This window comes from Apis cerana, linkage group LG4, assembly GCF_029169275.1.
Source record: "Apis cerana isolate GH-2021 linkage group LG4, AcerK_1.0, whole genome shotgun sequence".
NCBI lineage: Eukaryota > Metazoa > Arthropoda > Insecta > Hymenoptera > Apidae > Apis > Apis cerana.
In genome coordinates, this window is record NC_083855.1 from 12634689 (window position 1) to 12655421 (window position 20733).

General features: G+C 29.7%; 4 protein-coding genes and 1 long non-coding RNA gene across 9 annotated transcripts in view; 3 read left to right on the forward strand and 2 right to left on the reverse strand.

The window, feature by feature from the left end:
* Positions 1-5984, forward strand: LOC133666058 (uncharacterized). The gene is made up of 2 exons (XR_009829605.1): positions 1-218; positions 5713-5984. It is a non-coding gene; the product is annotated as an uncharacterized LOC133666058 (long non-coding RNA).
* LOC108000846 (PR domain zinc finger protein 10) lies at positions 1065-13836 on the reverse strand. 3 transcript variants are annotated; one of them, XM_017061492.3, is made up of 13 exons: positions 12810-13836; positions 6405-6524; positions 6030-6213; positions 5551-5953; positions 5147-5479; positions 4760-5086; positions 4457-4666; positions 3883-4386; positions 3517-3781; positions 3301-3442; positions 3025-3213; positions 2733-2924; positions 1065-2656 (listed from the first exon to the last, which is right to left on the reverse strand). In XM_017061492.3, the coding sequence occupies exons 3-13, from the start codon at positions 6168-6170 to the stop codon at positions 2381-2383; spliced, it is 2982 nt and encodes a 993-aa protein (XP_016916981.2). In that variant the 5' UTR covers positions 6171-6213; positions 6405-6524; positions 12810-13836; the 3' UTR covers positions 1065-2380. The 3 variants fall into 3 exon arrangements, with proteins under 3 accessions (XP_016916981.2, XP_016916982.2, XP_061930490.1); XM_017061493.3 differs by lacking the exon at positions 12810-13836 and having other exon boundaries at positions 5147-5461; positions 6405-6676; XM_062074506.1 differs by lacking the exons at positions 5147-5479; positions 12810-13836 and having other exon boundaries at positions 6405-6676.
* LOC108000847 (calponin homology domain-containing protein DDB_G0272472) lies at positions 7003-9638 on the forward strand. The gene is made up of 5 exons (XM_017061494.3): positions 7003-7412; positions 7487-7685; positions 7774-8528; positions 8608-8806; positions 8994-9638. Exons 1-5 carry the CDS (start codon positions 7210-7212, stop codon positions 9636-9638), a joined length of 2001 nt encoding a protein of 666 aa, XP_016916983.2. The 5' UTR covers positions 7003-7209.
* LOC108000848 (palmitoyltransferase ZDHHC23-B) lies at positions 9684-11858 on the reverse strand. Its single transcript, XM_017061495.3, has 3 exons — positions 10992-11858; positions 10759-10935; positions 9684-10381 (listed from the first exon to the last, which is right to left on the reverse strand). Exons 1-3 carry the CDS (start codon positions 11519-11521, stop codon positions 10189-10191), a joined length of 900 nt encoding a protein of 299 aa, XP_016916984.1. The 5' UTR covers positions 11522-11858; the 3' UTR covers positions 9684-10188.
* LOC108000845 (lysosomal-trafficking regulator) overlaps positions 12045-20733 on the forward strand; it is an 18789-nt gene continuing 10100 nt past the window's right edge. For all 3 annotated transcript variants that reach the window (XM_062074495.1, XM_062074496.1, XM_017061486.3), the window contains exons 1-5: positions 12045-12164; positions 14923-15434; positions 15687-15928; positions 17217-17302; positions 18001-20702. In XM_062074495.1, coding sequence (XP_061930479.1) covers positions 15428-15434; positions 15687-15928; positions 17217-17302; positions 18001-20702 — 3037 coding nt within the window. In that variant the 5' untranslated portion in view covers positions 12045-12164; positions 14923-15427. The remainder of the gene's footprint in view (positions 12165-14922; positions 15435-15686; positions 15929-17216; positions 17303-18000; positions 20703-20733) is intronic.

Below are 20733 nucleotides of genomic sequence, written 5' to 3' on the forward strand. Positions count from 1 at the left end.
CGAGCGGAAAATAATTACTGTTCTATATGATTTTTTTGGTTTTGAATAAATATCAGATAAATATCATTATGTATTTATTTAATATTTTTGAGTAACTTTTTAAAATGGAATTCTATTCTTCAACTTGCTTTTTAAAAGGATTATCACTTTTCTTACTTGGATCTTATGAACAATACACATTCATCCTTTAAAAGGAAAGGAAAGGTAGTAGTACCAAGGTACCATTCTTCTATCTATTATTATATTACTTTTATCATTCAATTATTTGATTTATTGTTCATTCGAAAATGGAATATTTATATTTTTTACTTTTATTTTAATTAATTTTATAATAATAATTTTTTTATAAACATTGATAGCAAACATTGTATTATTGATATATTGATTTCCTTATATGTTTTTATTAATTTCATATTTATATTGATTGCTATTGTACATATTCTCTATTGAAAGTAATATCAATTATAAAATAAGGATAGGATTCTTTCATATAAAAAATACAATGCAAAAATTAGAAAATGCATTGCATTTATCGAGAAAAAAAAATTTTTTTCGTTTTAAATTTTTTTAAACAATTTATTGTTTAAAAAAAAAAAATAACAGCAAGAGATATAATATTAGATATAATATAATACTCTTTTAAAATCTATTATCCAAAAATTCCAAGAAAAATATGATTTCTACGTACGAATTGATTTCTACGTAGAATTTTTTTTAACGTTTTTAATGTTTTTAATGTTTTTACAGATCGTAAAAAAAAATTATATAAAATAGATCAATTCCAAAAAGAAAAATATTAAGTTATTCTTAAATTCGATGCTATCGACTTTCAGGTCATCGTCATTGAAAATTTTAAAAATAAAATTTAAAAAAAAAAATAAAACGATTCAGAATTAACAACAGAAATAAATTCATTAAATCTTCTTCTAATAATTTATATAACTTTACTTAATGCCCTTCAATAATAATATAATAGATTTTAGATAAAATGATATTCTTGAAGCGTATTAATCGAATAAAAAATTGAAGGATTCAATTCTGCGGTATAATAAATTATACATAGATCAGTCACCGGGTAACTTTATTTAAGTCACGTTACAATACAGTTCTTCATGTACTCAACAACATTAACGAACATGCATTCTTTTGTCTTTGTTTTCTCACAATATTATGTATATATAATGCATGTAAATTGCCAATTTTAAATTTTCTTGCCAATTTATGATATAAGAAATTACATTGGAAATTATAATTTCAAATGTCAATATTACTTTATTAATTGAATAAATTGTTAAATTGTTAAAATGTATGAATATGTCATATTATATGTTAAACATTATCAATTTTACATGCATTATAAAATTACAAAGACAAAAGTTTTCTTGTCTAGGTAACTATTAATACCTTCAACTTCAACCAGATATTTCAATTCGATGAGTATGATGGATGCAAAAATTGTTCACATTAAATTCTGTTAGTGAAACTAGTAAGTAATTCTGAAAGATTTGGTGAAAAAGAACCCGTTTGATATCGAAAATCTAGACCGAAAACACAGATATTTTTCTCTAAATGAGAATTGATATGATTAATTATACAAGAAAGTTATAAATTACGAGAAAGAGTAAAAGTGATTGGGCGATTCGTTAAAGACTACAACATTTTGTGTAATCTACAAATAACTGTTTTATCATCGAAGTCAGATGTAACATGTAGATACTACAATCAGGTCTATGAAAAAAATCACATAGTATAGACGAGATTACACTGATCTAAGATTCATCGTATTTTCCAAATTTAAGCTATGTTTAAATTTCACTTTAAACGTGAAGCTTAAATTCGACCACTCTAACATCCATAATTAAATCACATCGAATTGAAGCTTTTCAGAATTTTAAAAGAAACTACTAGATTTTATGTCAATGATGTATCGACAGTAAAAGGACTTGATCTACCTGTTTTTGCTCCTGTATTTGTAATACCTTGAGCAATAACTAACATGTTTTCCATTGTGTTTAAGTCTTAAATCTCCATGTTTGTGTTTTTCATTGTATGTTTATATTTAAATTCTCATCCTGGAGCTCAAACTATTTGTAAAATATTGTATACTCCGTTTCAACAAATTTATTCAAAATTATGACCATTACCATGGTCATTATCGACCATATAACCAACAAAATAGCATTCAGTGTTTCGCACTGAAGCTAACCAAGCTGTGCTCCAAATATTTCTCTGTGGAGAATCAATTACTCCTGATGGACATCAATGCCCTTATTTGGCAACAACAGCAAAAAGCACAGTATTTCTTTACTGTGCACAAACTTATGAGATTCATATCTCATTGAATTAACAAAACCTCTCATTGAGGTTGTCACAGATATTTTCAACGTATGTCACGCATACGAACAAATTGTTGCCCAACTATCTCTAATCCATTGCTTATTAGATCAACATCATCAGATATTTTGATTATTCTCGGTTTAAAAAAATCTGAATTTGTTTCACATGCTTGAATATAATCAGATAATACAAAGTGATCTTCAATAAGTACTGGAGGTTGATTTTGATTATGTGACTGTCGATTACGCGAACGCGGTATCTGATCAGCCGGTTCCATTAGATTAGAATGCTTTTTTCGTTGATGCTGTAAGAGTTTTGCCTATAAAAGCAAATAAAATTTTTAAAAGTTTGAAATTTATTATAATTAAAAATATAAATATATTTTAACGACATACCTTACTAGCATATTGTTTATGACACCATTGACAACTCTGAGGTGTAGTTGTAATACTACCAACAGTTTGACTAAATGTTGGATTTGGTAAATCAGAATAATCTGATTCTTTCTGTCGATTACTTGGTGGTAAAGCAGCTCCTGGATGATTTTTCATAATATGTGCTTTTCGTTTACTGCTACTTTTATAGACCTTTACAGCAAAATAACAAATAGAATTATATACATTATATATACATTTACAATTATATACATTAAATAAAATTTAATTTATTTTATTTCTTGTATTGTACCTTATCGCAATATTGACAATAGTAATCTCTCGTTTGACGTAAAATTGGTAAATTTAATTCTGGTACAGATTCTGGTGCAACATCTGGATGTCGTTTTGCTAAATGATTGACAAGCATTCCCCTTCGTTTGAAACCCACTAAACATTGATGACATTTGTAAATAAAGCGATTATAATCGTTAGGATTTACCTGGTAATAATACATAATGAAATTATTAAATACTATTAATAATTTCTATTGAATAATTTTTGAGAAAATTTAATAAGAAAAATGTACCTTTGGAACAAACTTTTTAGTTTGTGTTACTTGTGACATTTGTTCATCAGTAGCTGTTTGTGAATTATGTAATTTAGTCATATGTTCTTTTAATTTATCTTTTCTTTTAAATTGTTTACCACAATTTGCACAGTGAAATTCTCTATAAAAAGAAAATAAATATATATTATAATATATAATGGTTTTTTTATAACATATAATTCACAATATACATACCTATGATCAGAATGTTTTAGTAAATGCATTTGTAATTTATCTACTGTAGCAAATCGTTTTGCACAAATTTGACATTTATGTTTTCTTTCACAATGATGTGCTCTAATATGTTTACGAATAATCGAATATTTAATAAATATTCTTTGGCAGTAGGGACAGCTAAAAGTGCCATCTTCATTTTTATGAGTTTCAATATGATCTTTTAATGATATACTTTGACTAAATAGTTGTCGACACATTGGACATTCAAATACTTGTTTATTTTCTGAATAACAAAAAAAAAAATAATTATAAATAATTAAATAATTTTGTAAATAATTTTCTCGTAAAAATTAAAATTATTTATGTAATGTAAGTTTTATTTACCTTTGTGTGTTTTTAAATGACAAGAGAGTGCTGAATTATTCATGAATCTTTTGAAACAAATATTGCATGGCAGTGGTTTTTGGTCTTCAGCACCATGCACTAAACAGTGTTGTTGCAATCGCACTTTCGTTGCAAAACGTTTATAGCACATTGAACACTTATATGTCGATAAAGAAGTCAATCTTTTTTCTTTTTTTAAAGATAATCTCCCATGTTGTGAAATATGATTAATCAATTCTTTTTGTTTTTGAAAGTGTAATCCACATTGTGGACAAATTGTAGATTGTATTTTAGTTTTTATTTTATCAGGACCATGTAAGAGAGTATGTAAATTAAGTAAAAGTGGTTTTCTAAAAATCAAACCACAAACAGAACATTTCCATTCCTTAGGATTATTTTGTCTCGAATTTTCTTTCTCTTTTAAATTTCTACCACGAAATATTTTCATACGCCGTGAATGAGTATCATCTAATCGTGACCAAGTAGATAACTGACTTTTGTGCTCTGTAATTGAAAAATTAAATAAGTATAAATATAAATATGAATTTGAATATTATATGTATTTTAACTATACCTTTATCATCATTTATTTCTTGCATGGATTTTAAAGGTATCAAATTTCTACGAATTGCATAATCAGTACTAGGACCAGCTTTTAGTTCTTCCTTTGGTAAAATACTTCTTGTAGTCAAAAATACTATACCATCACGTTGTTGACAAATTACTAAATTTTGATCTTTATATGTTAATGCAGGTCTAACAAATCGCATCCAGTTTGAAGCATCTACATTGTTAATAAAATATATTTTAAATTATTTTTAAATAATTTTTAAGTATTTTTAATTTATTAGATTTTATTCTTTAATATATTACTTACTTTCATTTGAAACATCTACTTTTAAAAATTCTTTATTTTCAGTTTCATAGAGCAATGGCAATTCATTTTTAAATGGTGTACCATCATAAGGGTATAAAATACCTTCTATAGGTCCAAATTGAGTACGTTTTTGTATATAACGTTTTGCAAACACTCCATAATCTGATCCACCCAATACAATGTCAGAATTAGATAATTTGTTTATAGAAAGATATGATCCTGGCAGTGTTGCTATAGCACGTGATGGTACTGGTTGATCTGCTATTGTACATACATTATGTGAAGTACAATTATCACCAGTACATACATCATCACATTCATTACAACCTGTAATAAATTTAGATTTAATATATTATTATGATTAAAAAAGGCAGTAAAATTACGTACAAATATTTTTTTTATCATTTATACGACGTTTTGAACGTCTGACATGTTTTTTTTCACAATCTTTTTTGTCTTCAGTAGACATTAAAATTTCATTAATTTCTTGCTCATTGGTTGTAGCTAAAGGATCTATATTATTTTCTTTATTTGAATTTTGTGCTGTTGATGAAAGATGTGTAGAATCATCTACATCAATATTCTGTGTCTTAAATGAATTTATAACATTCATTTGATCATCTTGCATGACAAGAAAATCTCTACTTAATGTAAAATCTGTACTTGGTATTCCTGTCAGCATCAATGGAGCTGTAGCTGATTCTAATTCAGAATTAGATTCTATGAATATGTATAATATATTGAATTTTAAAAATATAATTTTATTTAACAAGTACATTTATGAAACTTACCTTGCATAAGAATCAATTCATTACTAACACTAGACATCAATTGCTCCTCATTTTCGTTGGCAACAAAGTCAGTAGAACTATCAGATTGTTGTACATTTTGTGTATCAATTGGATGAGTCAATTGAGAAACATAATTAATATTTATTCTTTCATTTGATTCAGATGAGGATATTAAAGAAGAAGAAGAACCTTGCAATACAACAACAGAATTATGAAAAGGAGATGGTGGAAGTTGTACTGGAGTAGGTGAATATCTAGCAGCTGAACTCATATTAGGATCAAGAGGACTAACACGATGTTTAAAATCAGAAAGTGGAGATGAAGCTCTAGGAGAAAATGAAACTTGTTCATATGTTGGAAATAAACGAGAATATTCTCGTGATGGATCTTCCACATATTCCACCTAATAAAAAAATAATTTCAGATATCATAAATTATATATCATTTCTCAAAATGTAGCCTTCAAAAAATTTACTTACAGTTAAAAATAATAATTTATTATTATTCATTTTTTTTTGTTCACACATTGATATAGAAAGAGAATCTGTAGGCCAATTGTCAGATATAGATATCTCAAAAGAGTTAATAGGGGCCCCCTCAGGAGGGCCCCTTAGATCCATTTTATTTTGCGTTGTATACCAGAAATATTATAATACCTGAAATCTGTTAAAAACACTTTAAAACTAGAGAAAGATTTGTTTCAGAAGAATAAAATGAAAGATATTCTATTTGTTTAATCATATAATAAGAGGATATATTGAAGATATTAGGATTATTGAATCGTGTGATAACATCTATGACAGAGTAAAATTAAAAATATAATGCTTTTGCACTTTATAAAATAGAAAACTTACCATTTCTAATACGCAAGTTTTCGAAGTCTATGCACTTTTTGTCTTGTGATGCACCTGCTGCAGTTCACTAGTTCGTCAACAATCGACATTATTCATTTTTATAATGTAGATTGAGAACCACTGAAATGGCGGTAAATTTTCGAATTGATAGACAAAATCAATCAACATATAACTTAAAAAAAAAATATATTTATAGAATAATAATTTTAACAATTTCTAATTAATTTCTAATTAATTCTAATTTTCTTTACTCAAAATAAATACAAATTAATATGAACACTCAAATATCCTTTATTATTTATACATTTTAATATTGTATATTAAAATTTTATATCAAAACAATCACATTTTAAAATAAATACAATGTATGAAACATAAACTTAAATTTTTTAATTGATTTATCGATGAGATATGTTTACTTAATTAGTTTACTTAAAAATGAAACACATTTTAAGAAATTTTTAAAAATAGAAAACAATAATATATAATATAAATATAATATATTTATAATATAATATAAATATAATATAAATATAATATAATATATTTTTAGTTATTAATATTAATATTAATTCAAGATAAAGTCGATAGTTCACCACACAACTTTCTCAATTACTCAATTTACCCCTTAATTTGTGAATGAGGAGGGAGCTTACGCGTGCGTGTATAGGGAATATCTTTTATAAATTTGCTTAACAACGAAACAAAACAATATCAACAAAGACTTGGAATGGCATCTTGACGTTTATGCATTAAATGTAAGAAGATCACTATGAATTTTAGTTGTATATAATAATAAAAAGTCATGATAGAAATGAATGAAGTGACAAATCTAATGGATCGATTAATGAAAGTGAATATTTTTCATCCATCGGAAAAACTTCAAATGTTGAAAGACGAAGAAAAGATATTTCTCGATCCAAATATAATAATGAACGAAAGACATCGAATATTGCAAGAAAAATCCAATTCGCCATTCAATGGCTCTGTTTTGAAAGAAGCTAAAAAGTATGATATACTTTTATATATAAAATATATAGATAAAAAATTATAAAAATTAATTTCAAAATGTTATTTTGTAGATTGTTAATAGAAGAAGAGATACAACAATTATATATAAAGAAACAGCAACAAGTTTTAGAGAGAGAATTGAAGAAATTTGAAATGGAATTAAGTAAATCTCGACCAAAATTCTCGAATTATACATGTTGTACAAAAAGAAACTTTGTATCCTCGGATGACGAAGACTTTTGGAAGACAGCCAGAAAATTAAAAAACAAGGTTGATATAATTTTAAATAAAATTTTAATAATTATATATGTATATATTTTTTTTTTACAAAAATATAAAATCTTTTAATTTTTCCCAGATAATTGTTGAAGAGAAAAGAGATCAAATCAATGGTTCTAATGAAAATACGGATGTTCCGATAACAGAAATCAACGATTCTTTGTTACAAATAAATGATCAAAAAAATCAATCTGCCGGAAACATAAAAATAACAATTAAAGATAAGATTAATTTTGAAATAGAAACGCAACGTTTATTTCTTTTAAGGAAATATTTCGATATTTTAAAATGTAATGTCGTGGAAGAAAGACGTTTTCGCGATATCAAGACAAAAATTGAGGAAAATATAGTATCGAAATTAAAGAGAAAATATTTCGATATTTGGAGAACGCGTACGAAAGATGCAAAAATCAGTGGTCAGAAGCAAAAAGAAGAAAAAGAAATTTTCGAAGAGCAAAAAATCGAAATGTTTATAAATAAAATTATGGAAAGTCAAAATGCAATTATCGGAAATCAAAAAATTAGCGATAATAGTTTAATGATAAAAGAATCTAATAATGCAAATAAGAAGAAGAGAAACACTTATTATAAACATATAATTGTTGAATCGCCGGCGCAATGTCGGTTAAATGCTCAAAAACAAATAATAGAAAAGCAAAAAGCCAAATTGGCTGAACAAAACAGGATAATTGAAGAATTAAAATTGAAACAGATGCAGAAGGAAATATCTAATGCGAATAAGGAGACAATTGATATAGCTAAACAAACTTTCTCTAATTGTGGGCATAATACAAGGAGGACGTTGATTCAATTAATGCAACAAAACGGTTACAGGTAATATCGATTTTTAGGACAATTTAGAATTTACATTGATAAAGAGATTTATAATAGATTATATAAATCCTCCTGAAAGAGACGAAAGTTTAATGGTACCCCGAAAACGAATGAATCCACCGATATTTCTATTAAGAATGGAAGCACGAGCAGAAGCTAGACGAAAAAGAATAAGATTGGCTGCAGAAATCCGTAAACAGAAACTTGAAGAACAAAAAAGAATGGAAGAAGCTTCTAGAATAGAAGAAGAACAAAAGAAGAAAAAGTTACAACAAGAGGTCAGACTAGAGAATTTAAAATATTTAATTATGTATAAAATATTATATTAAATATTACAGAAATAAATTCATAAATTCATTTTGTAAACTAAAACTGTCACCTCATAAAAAATATATATACTTTTATATATATATATATGTTATGTATTCGATATGCTTTCTTAAAATAATGATGTTTATTTTATAGGCTTTAGCCGAGGCAAAAAGATTACAAAAAGAGCAAGAACGAAATCGACAGCGAGAAATAGAAAAATTTCAAAGATTAAATAATATAGCGGATGAATTTTATCGAAAGTATCTTCTACGACGTTATATAATGAAACCTTTCGTAATAGTTATTGAAGAATTACGAGGTAATATTAAAAAAGCGGAAGATCATTATAGAGAAAAATTGATAAAAAAAGTTTTTACAACATGGAAAATAGAAATAGAAAATCAATATAAAATAAAGATTGATACTGTTAAATCAATTTATAATACGAAATTAATTTTAAGAATATTTAAGGAATGGAAACACGAAGTTAGGGAATTGAAGTTGAAATATCAAGTTGCAATAGACTTTTATGATATGAAACTTTTAGATAACTTTTTTAAATTATGGCAAGTAATAGCAATTGAACTTAAAACAAAAACTGAAATAAAAGAAAAATTAATTATGAATATTTATGAAAATAAATTAAAAATCAAATATTTCAATACATGGAAAAAATATCTAACAATTGCTACAAACATTAGAGAAAGTGAAAAAAGAAAAGATGAATTGCGACAATTAGTATTAAAAGTAATTCCTGATTTTGATCCTAAACAAAGAGGTGTAATATCAGAGGATTAAAGTTAGTTCATAACATTAGAATTAAAATACAAAGATGGCACTGCATAATAGTATGTTTAAGTTTATGTAACACAAGATTATTATCCATTTATATTTTATATAAAAAAAAGTGTAAACATTAATACTTAATTTATGTTCAAAGTCTTATATTACACATAATTAATATAATTTATATATTGTATTAGTTAAATACAATGGCCATTTTATCACAGTTATAATAAATATACAAATGATGCGCATAATAGCAAAATAAAAATAATTAAAACTATAATTGAGATCAGCGCTTTTATGTCGTGATATGTTTTTATTAAGTTTAATATCATGAGCAATAGTTTAAAAATATTTAATACTTAATTAATATAAGATAAAGACAAGGCTGAGTATTGGAGTATGTTAAGGTCAAAATTAATACAAATATGTATTTTTTGTTTTCACATATCACTATGCCTGTCTGATGTTTTGATCTTATTTTAATTTTTCTAATCTTTTGCATTTAATGAAAAGTATCACTTTCCAAAGTAACTTTTATAATTTAGTATACATTTAATATCTAAGTTTTGCAGCAAAATAAACGAGATACATTTTTCAACATCCCATGGTCATATGGACTTCCAGCTTCCAGAAGGCGTCGCTCATTCGATGTTGTACCAAGGTAGATTAACCAAAGATGATATATTAAATAACAAACTACCACTAATCCAACAAGTAGGCTGTAAAGTGCCGAAATGAAGCAAAGGGCAATGCTGGAACAATATGCACATTATTATACTTTGATTGGATATTGAAAACAAACAATTGCACGACATGTTATCTATTCAACTTTTATATTCTTGGAAAGCAAATAAGAGATATTACAATATTTACGACATTAATGCAAGTTTCAGTAATTATCAGTATCTTATGATTATTAAAGTTTGCATTGTAAATTCTTAGTATCTTTCCAGTTTAGTTTTAAATTTTAATAATGAAAAGAATATTATATTTCTCAATATAAATTTATACTATTGATAACAATTGTATAATAATTTCAAGATTATATATAATCTACTAATATATTACTACTATCTAATATATATATATATTAATATTGAATGTTTTCCAAGTTATATGTTATACATACTCTAACTGATAATATACATCACTACAATCATCTGGCAAAAGAACAGTGCCAATAAGTATAAATGGATGGCATACACTAGTCATGGTTAAATTAGAACCATAAATAAAAGCTATGGCTGAGAAGAATAAACATCCCAAGTACCATTTTAAATTGCTTGAACCTATACAGCAATCCAACCTAAAATATGAAATTAAATAAGATAAAATCTACTTTACAGAGAAAAAATCTATTACCATTTACAATGATATTCTCTATTCAAAATACATGTTTGACACATTCGACAATGATGCGCTTTAGGAGGTGCTCTTCTTCTACATGTAATACAAAGTTCTCCACTTCCTTCACCTAATTCTAATCCTTGAGTTAAAGTACTTTCTTGAGTTGCAGAATCTGCATTTAATCTAGTCATATAGCCACACCATATACCACCCACTACACACATTATAAACACTAGATTTTCTTCTAGCAAGATCTCTAATAAAGGTACGACACTAATTTCAAAGATCAACATTAACATGATTACACTTGTAATAGTCCACATTAGAAAAAACTTAGTACGAAGTAAAAATCTCAGAAAATTATGATGTAAATAATATACTAATATTGGTGTTGCGACAAATATAATTACAGTACATAGTACTGTTTGTGCGGCTATTACTGCCAATGTTGGGACCGCAAATATCGGTATCATTGCATCTACTGAAATTTGTTTAGCTCCAGCTCTCCAACCACAAGGATTTCGCAATCTTTCCCATATAGTCATTTTTATATTAATAATTATATCGAAAGAATTTTTACGCTTGCATAAGAAGTTAATGATAGAATACCAAAATGAAGGTTAGAAATGTTTCATGGCATGTCGATATTCCTTAAACAATGCAAAATTTGTTACGATTACTAAAAATATTGCGAGCAAGTATACGTGATAGCACTTTTTAAAACAATTAATGTAATTAAATCAATGGTTTTTATATAAAAATTTGAAAATTTTTAAAGATCTTTGCTCGAAAATCTTCATTCAATAAAGACCCATTGTTTCGACACAAATCAATATATAGTTGTCTTCCAATTTAAGTTTTCTGTTTAAATAAGAGATAAATCACATTATTTAAATGCGCAATGAAATTAAATATATCTTTCAAATTCTGTTCTTTTCTTGTATTATGCATCTTTATTTTTAAATAATAATATTATGAAATATGTTGTGTATTTCACAGTATTTTGAAAATGGCGCAAAAATCATAAAGAGGGCTAGGATAACTGTTCATTTCCAGTGTAAAATAGCGGTTGTCATATGTGGTTCGTACGATGTAAAAGAACAATGATATCAATATTACATTCCAATAATTGAAAATTGTGATTAATTTTAAAAAGATATTTTTACGGACTTCATTCATTCAACTCAGGTAACAAATATTTTATAAACAATTAAAATAACCATTGGTTACTTCTGTCAAAGGCATTGCCATCTTGTTCTACATTTTTGTTATTCTCTTATATGATATTTGCTATAATTTCTTCACGCATGAAATTACAACTAAATGTATGGCGGGAATATGACGCAAATTGAAAATTGAAAAACAGTCAATTTCAATAGAAAAAAATTTTTAGAAAAAAATTCTAGAATATTTTATATTATCACAACTATATATAAAAAACATTGAAGGTCAAATCTTATCTCAATTTAATGTTTGTTGATTTATTAACACTCTTTTAGAAATTACAGAGAAAAATAATGTGATTATTAAAACATTGAATGAAAAATGTAAATATATAAAAATGTAAAATGAAAAAAATAAAAAAAATTAATGAATATAACTATAATTATAATATCGTTATAAAATTAATTATTAATTATTTATAGAAATAAAATATAGTCATCGTTTAAGAAATTTATTTTAAAAGTTTAATTTTTTAATCAAGACATGAATACAAAAGTCAAGGCTAAAATAATAAGTAGGTTTAATCTATGTATGTTGATTGTACAAAATATACATCGATGAGGTTACCATGAGCATGTAAACATTTAGATGAACACTATTATACATTACCATTAACGATCAATCTTCTATCAAATTTGTTTTATTAATTGCAAAACGATTTTTTGAAAATTTACAATCACTTTAAAAAAAAATAACTGAAACGATTATCTTTATCTCTAATATTTAACATCATATTATTATATAGTCTATTTCTTTCACTGACACCACGGAACAAATATCGATTGGTTTTTCGCGAAGAAGAAGAAGACTGGGATGAACATACATACTATTATCGCACAATCAAGGCGAGGCTAATTAAAGAACAGTGGGGTAGAACTTTATTAAGATAATCATGCAGAACAATAAAGACTCGTCTATACGAGTCAAAGATTGATCGACAATTACGACTAATACGTTGTCTATTGAAATTGTTTTCAATTGTTTGCACGTGTTCGTATTTTATCAAATTATCATTATTTGCCACTTTACGATATTTTCTGAAAGTTTTTAATATATATTAAATGGAGAAGAAGAAACAACTCGATAGTCATTATCGCTGATATATTTATTGTAAAAATATTATTATAAAGATACTTATTTGGTTATTCGATGTAAACGTACATATTTTATCGTTTGTATATGGTGCATGTAATTTTAACATTTGGAAATATTATATTGCTTTTTTATATTTATTATTAATATTCTGAAAAATATTATACAATATTTAGAATTTTTCATATTTTTTTTATCTTTATTCTATAGAAATAAGGATAATTATGTTTTAATAAAAAGATTCAATATTATGTAATTTAATACGTGATTAACTGATGACACATTTACAAAGACAATCGTTACACGAAGAAGAATATGTCATATAGAGGAGGATTATAAGTTTTCTGTGAAGAAAGAAGACAATTGAAGACCTCCAACATACAGAAGACTCATATTTAGCCCGGTTTCACTCTTATGTTTTGTGATTCTGGACAGTTATGGATTTTGAAAATTTAAAAATAATTGGAATTAGCTAAGTATTAGTGAAGTAGTATTATAATCAAAATTTATGTTTATTTAATTAATATTTTAATTGTATCTATTAATGAAAATTTGGGATTGATAATTTGTTAATAAATTTATTTTTGAACAATGCATAACATCGATGAAAAAATTTAAACGCGTGTTCGATTTCACCGCTTTTACGTAAAATTATATATCAATTGAAACAGGAAAATATTTAAATATTTTAATAAAAAAAAAGTTTGACTTTTTTAATACAATGTTTTAAAAAAGTCAATTTTCATTAGCTGAATTTAAAAATTGTTTAAAAAACTCATAGAATTGTATATAAAAAATTCGTGTTTCAATTTTTTTCAGATGATGTTCTCTTCAAATATATGGTAATCTCTTTCCGAATATATTTGTTCCAATCATGTTTCCATTGTTCAAAGAAATGTTGAAAATCTTTTTGTAAAATTCTGTTAGGATTCTTAAGATCGTTTTATGGTTTCAATATTATCTAGATATTCTTTTCATCCATTTGTAATTAATCGCTGATTTCATGGTATCATCTTCTAATGCACTTTTTTTAATATATCAATCACTTCAGTTGTTTTTTTCACGTGAAATTTTTTAATTAAAGCATTTTTAATTTTTTTTTGCTCTTTAAAAAGACCATAAAAGATATTTTTCAAGAAATTTCAAGAAATGTGACTCGAAAAAAAGTGACACTCGAAAAAAATATGCGTATTAAAGATATAAGCGAACGACTTATCGTAGACTTACGAAATTTAATCTATTTTTACTTGGGATTATTATTAAATTACATTTTTCACTTGATTAAATCGTTATTGAGAATAAAAAAATCTTTCTATAATATATGATTATATGATTTAACATCGTATAAACGATTCACGTTATGTGAAAACATCAATTATATTTTATTTCGAGTTACTTCTTAGTCTCCATTCATATTCCAAACTTGAAAGTGAAATTGCAAACAGCATAAGATCAATGACCATACAATTATTTTCGCTCGTAGTAAAAAATCATAATATTAAAAAGAATTGGTGAATCATCGTTACTTAGTTGAAATGATAGTTGATCAGTTGAAGAGGTCGTGATCCTTGGTGGTAGCGAGCCCCGATGGTGGTCTAACATACAAGTACGTTTCCAATCATTTGCCTAGAAGGAAGATAGAAGTGCAATAGTCGCGGGAGTATCGCAGTCGTCTCGTTTCTGCTGCATCGATCGATTGATCGGAGGCAACCTCGTAAACAAAAATCGAAGGAAAGAGATCGAGAAAGGATCGACTGTTTTGGAAGTTTAACAACGAATCATGCGATACGGTCGAGATCAAGTGATAACATCGTGTGACACGAGAAAGAAAATTGTGCGTTGATAAGAAACATTCGTTCGTTGTTCGTGAATCCGAATTTTGTGCTATTGTGCTAAGTCGACGACGAGTAACGACGACGAGTTACCACATTTCAATGGTATGATGGCGTTAGTAGTAGTGACGATGGTGATCATAGTGGTAGTGATGACAACAGCGTCGATGACGATACACGACTCAAGTCTATGAATTGAGGATCACCATTCTCTCCCTCGGGTCGTGGCTTGTGGATTAAGAAGCTTTCAGGCTTCCCACTGAAGGTTGGAGAAACTGGTCGGTCCGTCGTGGATTTGTGGGGATGTTATGTAAGCCATAGTTGATCGACACGAACGCATACAGAGATCATTTACATAGATGCAAATATGCGGGGAGAAGCCGTGATGCACTACTATAGACGCGAGGTGTTCAAAGTCGCGTGGATTTAACGACAGAATCAGTGGCGAGAGTCGGGCCGCGTGAATCGAGCTTGATTAAATACGATCAAATAAACGCGCAAATAATATTTCTTTGGACGAGGCGGAAGCATCGAAACGTATAATAAAGTTTCGATTTTTCAGGTGATCGGGTTACGTGTTCCAATAGTGGTCCTCGAAGGCTACCCGAGGAGGATAACTTTTATCCATGGTTCAGCTTCGACGAGCTTATGAGCCATGAAGAAGATACGCGGTTGAGAACCGAGGACCGGGAAGAAGACGACGAGAAGGAGTTTGAAGAACGTCCAGTAATGTCTTCGGTTTCGATTAACAAACTCCAGATTTTGTGGGATCATTTCATACATGCAGAACCGCAAAGCTACGAGGTATATTATTTCTGAACGAATTTCTGTCGTCGATTTAAACGTTTACACTTTTTTTTTTCTTTTTTTTTTTCATATTTCGCTATAATGTACTTTCAATTGTTCGAATTTCAGTCTCAATTAAAATTGTTATAGGAACGACAAGTTTAAGTTCGATAAATCGATTATCGCGCCAAAGTAATGAAGAAGATTTTATTAAAAATTAGATAAACGATATTTACTTTGACGTTTATCCTTTCTCTTTAAGAATCTAATTAATCTATTTAAAGCTATTTGGTTGTTTTTTATTCAAATGTAATCGCATTAACTCATCGTTAACTGGTAAGCAAGATTTTGTAATTATTGTCACTTACGTGTCTTCGAAAAAAATGTTAAACTTCTTATGGATACGTTAAGATGACTTACAAGTCAAGATTATTCGTCTATACTTAACTACATTTACCGAAATGACGTTTTCTGTTGTATTTGTATATCGTAAACACTTTCCTATTCTCTTTCTTATTATATTTATTAAAAGTAACTAAATAAGAAAAAATTTGCACTGATTATATTATCTAAATTCGTAAGCTAATAATTACTTGCTTTACTCGATTACGAAAATCGCGATTACAATATCTTTAAATATAAACTCAAAATGGCATAACATTTTCTTTTTGCTGATTACGTAATTTGATAGAATTTGAATTACACACATTTTTATTTTCATCTTCATATTTCTTTCGGAGGGATACGGATAAAACGTCTATAATCTGTCAAAATTGACACAAAGTTTCTTGCAATCAACACCCAACGAATTACTTACGTTTGTTTCCGTCATGTGAATCATCTATTTACATGTATTGGACAAACATGATATACGATACGACGTGGCGGTAGTAAAAGAAATGTATTTATATACTTATAAATGATTACGTTATAATATAAAATCGTTATAACATAATTTGCATGATTACAAATAAAATTATGTAATAGTCTTGGATAGTTTTGAATCTCATTATATTTTTAGTTGTAATATCTATCGAACTGATTAGTTTATCGCATACATGTTCAATAATCAGCGTGCATTTCGAAAATTAAGTCTCTTTTTTTTTTTTTTATTTAAGTTTATCATTTACCACTTCCTCGTTGTGTTAATATTTTTCGTCGTAATCAGATTATTATTATATTATCAAAAAAAATTATCCAAAGAAAAAAAGGAATACTACATTTTTATATTTATTTAAACTTTTAATTAATATTTAACAGCAATTTGAATAACTTTTTTAATAAATATATTTTTCTTTCTGTTTAGAAATCATGCTGGCTGGACATATTTCTTGCAGAATTTCTTGCTCAAATAAAAGAAGGCCGAGAAGTGAAAGATGCCCTATCGTTTTGGTAAGATTAAATCCGTATATAATATAATAAAACGATAACCCGTCTAGTCTCGATATCGTATCGTTTCAAATATTAGTAATCGTCGAAATAACGGTTATGTAATTTCTTTTTCTTTTTTTTATTTACTATACGTAATCATAATAATACATAGTAGTAATATACACACGCATAGTAGTAATTATAAACGTGAAATAATGTAAAATTATATCATTACTAAGTTTAAGGAAGTGGGGATATAAGTGGATAGATATTGGTCGAGAAAGTAAACGAGAAAAAGTGAGAACGTAACACGTGACTCCGCGACGAAGATAGCGATCGTTAACCGCAATAAATCTGGTCTCGTATTTGCGGTTTAACGTGATTTTTCACTTTTATGTAACTTAGATTTATAATCGATCGGCTTTTCATATATTCTACTACCATTCGAAATAATATTATTAATCGGAAAACAATTCTCATTTTAAATTAGGAATTAAATAGCTAGATATAACATTGAAAATGAAAAAAAAAATTTTACCAATATTCTTAATATTTTCTTGATATTTCCCAGAAATTTTAATCGATTTGAAATCTTATTAAAATTAATAATTACAAAACCTACAAATATAATGGAACGATAATAATATAGAAATTTATCCATAATTCGAATAATATATAAAAAAAAAAGCGCGACAATGAAAAATTATCGATTTGCACAGCTCCGTCGGCGGTGGTGGCGTATCTACCCTCATAGCTTGCGAGTTGCTCTCGGACGTTCATGAACTTTGCGCGAAAAGGATCGACGGGGACGAGCTTGCCAGACTGAGAAAGTATTTGGCGCAAGATCGTGGCTGGCGTTGTTTGGCCACTCTACACCTGCTCGGTGTACGGGGGCTCTCCTGTGGACGAGAATTCGTGGCTCTGCTCATCGCTCTGTACCCGGTTGTTCTTCAAGAGGAAGCAAATCGGGATAATAACAAGGATAATACCGTTTCATCCGCCGCGATCCTCCCCGCGCGAAATCCTTACGTAAAATTCTATCCGAACGACGAGGACACTGTGGATACGATTGATATTGTGTCGCACGTGAAACGGAAAACGTCGAGATCGGGTCGAGGAGGGATTTTTCACGAGGGCAATGCGCCGTCGTCGAGATCGAGGAAGGCGGCTAGTCGTAGGTACAGCGGCATGGCTACGAAATCACTGCTGTCCAGCGCTCGCCACAAGCAAAAATCGTTGTCGTGCGGTGTTTCGTACGAGCTTCCTCGTCGCGACACGGCCGAGAGCTGCGGGAGCAGCGAGTCCGAATTCGTGACGGATGGTGTGGATCAGTCCCGTTCTCTCACGTTGAAGATCCGCCTGAATCCAATGGATTTCGAGTACTTCACTTCCGTAGTGAGAAGCGACGAGGAGCAGAAATGGGAGACGCCCCTCTACGAGCTCCCCACCCGGCCGGCTAAGAAAACACCGAAGGATTACGTGGACGAGCGTATCGAGAGCGTTCTGGACTCGAGGATCAGCAATTTCGAGACGAGTCTTTTGATCATTCAGTTACTTCAAGGATTGCGCGATCACGATACACCTGCCGAGCAAACACCCGCTGTACAAGTTCTCAAGTTTGCCCTAGACACATTGTGGTCCCTTCAATTCGGTATAGATGGTGGAGGATTGACAGGAACCGAGTGCGCTACGTTGAAAGCTTCGGCAGCGAGGTTAATGCTCACGGCGTTGGAACGCGTGTTGAGGGCGAACGAGCCGACCACCGCCGTCATCCACAATGGTTTGTTGCCCATGACTTTGAGACTGCTCGAGGATGCTTGCAGCAAACCGGTGAACGTGGTCTCGCCTGGAGAGGGCTCCCTCCTGCAAGAGTTCATTTTCGCCACCATATACGGAGTGATAACGTTTCTTTATTGTTTGCTACATCAACAAGGCGCCACGACAGAGAAATTGTCAGACTTTTTAGAATTGTTTCAACTGTTCACCGAGAGCCAGGATGGGAGGCTAGTGGAGAGAGCAATTTTTGCGATTCTTGATTTACCGAGCGTCGATCCGTCGAGGTCGGTAACTCGTGCTCGAAAAATCATCGATATGATAGGTGCGTTAACGAGTAGTTTGAAATCCGTGCGACGTGATATCTCTCACGTAGCAAATTGCAACAAAGGAAAACACAAATCTTGCATCAACAACGTTCAGATTTATCACCATTCGGATATATTTGGTGCCTCGTACTCTCAACCGATCGTCGGCACGGTAATGAAACAAGCATGTTGCATCTCCTCCCTTTTCATGATACTCACCAATCTTCTTAAACACTCTCATCCCCTGGTCACCGAGTTACAAGTTAGATTGATCAAAGTTTTTACCGCGGCAGGCACGTGTTGCTGTTTCCCACCGAGCATACTCATGATCAGTATCGCCGCACTTTTGAAGAAACGTGATCCGCCAACTTACGTCACGGCTGTCGCATTTTTAGAGCGTATCCTTTTCAAAGAGCTCGGTGGTTACGCAGAAACGGAAGTGTGCGCCATCTGTGACAGGCCCTCGACCTATTCTTGGAACTTTTTGGCAATGTACGCGGATTTGTTGACACCGGACGATCCAAAATTGTGCCACACCGTAATGGCGCACCTATTAAAAATTGGCCCATGCTCGAAATTCCATATTAGGCGGGAATTACTCATAAAAGTTTTCTATCCGATCTTCTTGAGAGCAAAGACGTATTACACGGCCGATCGAGAAAATACGATCGCCAAGTTTCTCGTTCAATCTTCCCTATGTGCTATGTCGTGCTTGATGGTAAATGCACAAATGTGCGAGGCATTCAACGAGATTAACGGATTGGAGGAAGCATTGATCTTGCTGTCTGACGCCACTTTTACAAGGAACGTTTACGCTCTGTTAGAAATCACCGTCATTGTGGAGATATGGAAGACGAATTTTTCCAAATCCGATTCTTTCGACAATACGGAAAAATTCGCGGTTCGATCCCTGTTCAATTCACTCGAGACAGAAACTATTCAATTATTATCCGTTTTCACAAATTCGATGGATACTCTCGTTGATGGCAAACAGACTCGATCAAATGTTCGGGATATCGAAGAAACAAACATCGTCGTAGCGGAGGAATCAAGCATATTCCAAGAACAACAGGTTGTAGAGAGAAAATCGTCCGATACGATTTCATGGGTAGCAAAAGTATTTGACAGTGCCGAGATCGGTACAGCGTGTCAGGATCAGAGAATAGGCGCGATCAAAAAAATGAATCTGTATCAGGCTAGCGTCGCGTGGAGAGCCGCAGCTGGAGTGGCGCTTTGCAGTCCAAAATTTCGAGCTCAATTATCGTCACACTCTGTGTCGCAAAAATCTTTGCAGCTTTTCATAATGCTAGCTGTACATATATCCACGGATAGCATCACGGGTACGTTTATAATAACGATAGATTAAATAAC

Excerpts from the sequence above, each read along its gene's own strand:
- LOC108000848 (XM_017061495.3), bottom strand. The coding sequence starts at position 11,521 with ATGACTATATGGGAAAGATTGCGAAATCCTTGTGGTTGGAGAGCTGGA. Across the intron at positions 10,936-10,991 it reads AGAGAATATCATTGTAAATG|GTTGGATTGCTGTATAGGTT; the intron begins GTAATAGATTTT and ends TTCATATTTTAG. Across the intron at positions 10,382-10,758 it reads GATGTATATTATCAGTTAGA|CATTGCCCTTTGCTTCATTT; the intron begins GTATGTATAACA and ends ATATTGTTCCAG.
- LOC108000847 (XM_017061494.3), top strand. The coding sequence starts at position 7,210 with ATGATAGAAATGAATGAAGTGACAAATCTAATGGATCGATTAATGAAA. Across the intron at positions 7,686-7,773 it reads CCAGAAAATTAAAAAACAAG|ATAATTGTTGAAGAGAAAAG; the intron begins GTTGATATAATT and ends AATTTTTCCCAG. Across the intron at positions 8,529-8,607 it reads ATGCAACAAAACGGTTACAG|AGACGAAAGTTTAATGGTAC; the intron begins GTAATATCGATT and ends TCCTCCTGAAAG.
- LOC108000846 (XM_017061492.3), bottom strand. The coding sequence starts at position 6,170 with ATGGATCTAAGGGGCCCTCCTGAGGGGGCCCCTATTAACTCTTTTGAG. Across the intron at positions 5,480-5,550 it reads TGAATTGATTCTTATGCAAG|AATCTAATTCTGAATTAGAA; the intron begins GTAAGTTTCATA and ends ACATATTCATAG. Across the intron at positions 3,443-3,516 it reads CTAAAACATTCTGATCATAG|AGAATTTCACTGTGCAAATT; the intron begins GTATGTATATTG and ends TTCTTTTTATAG.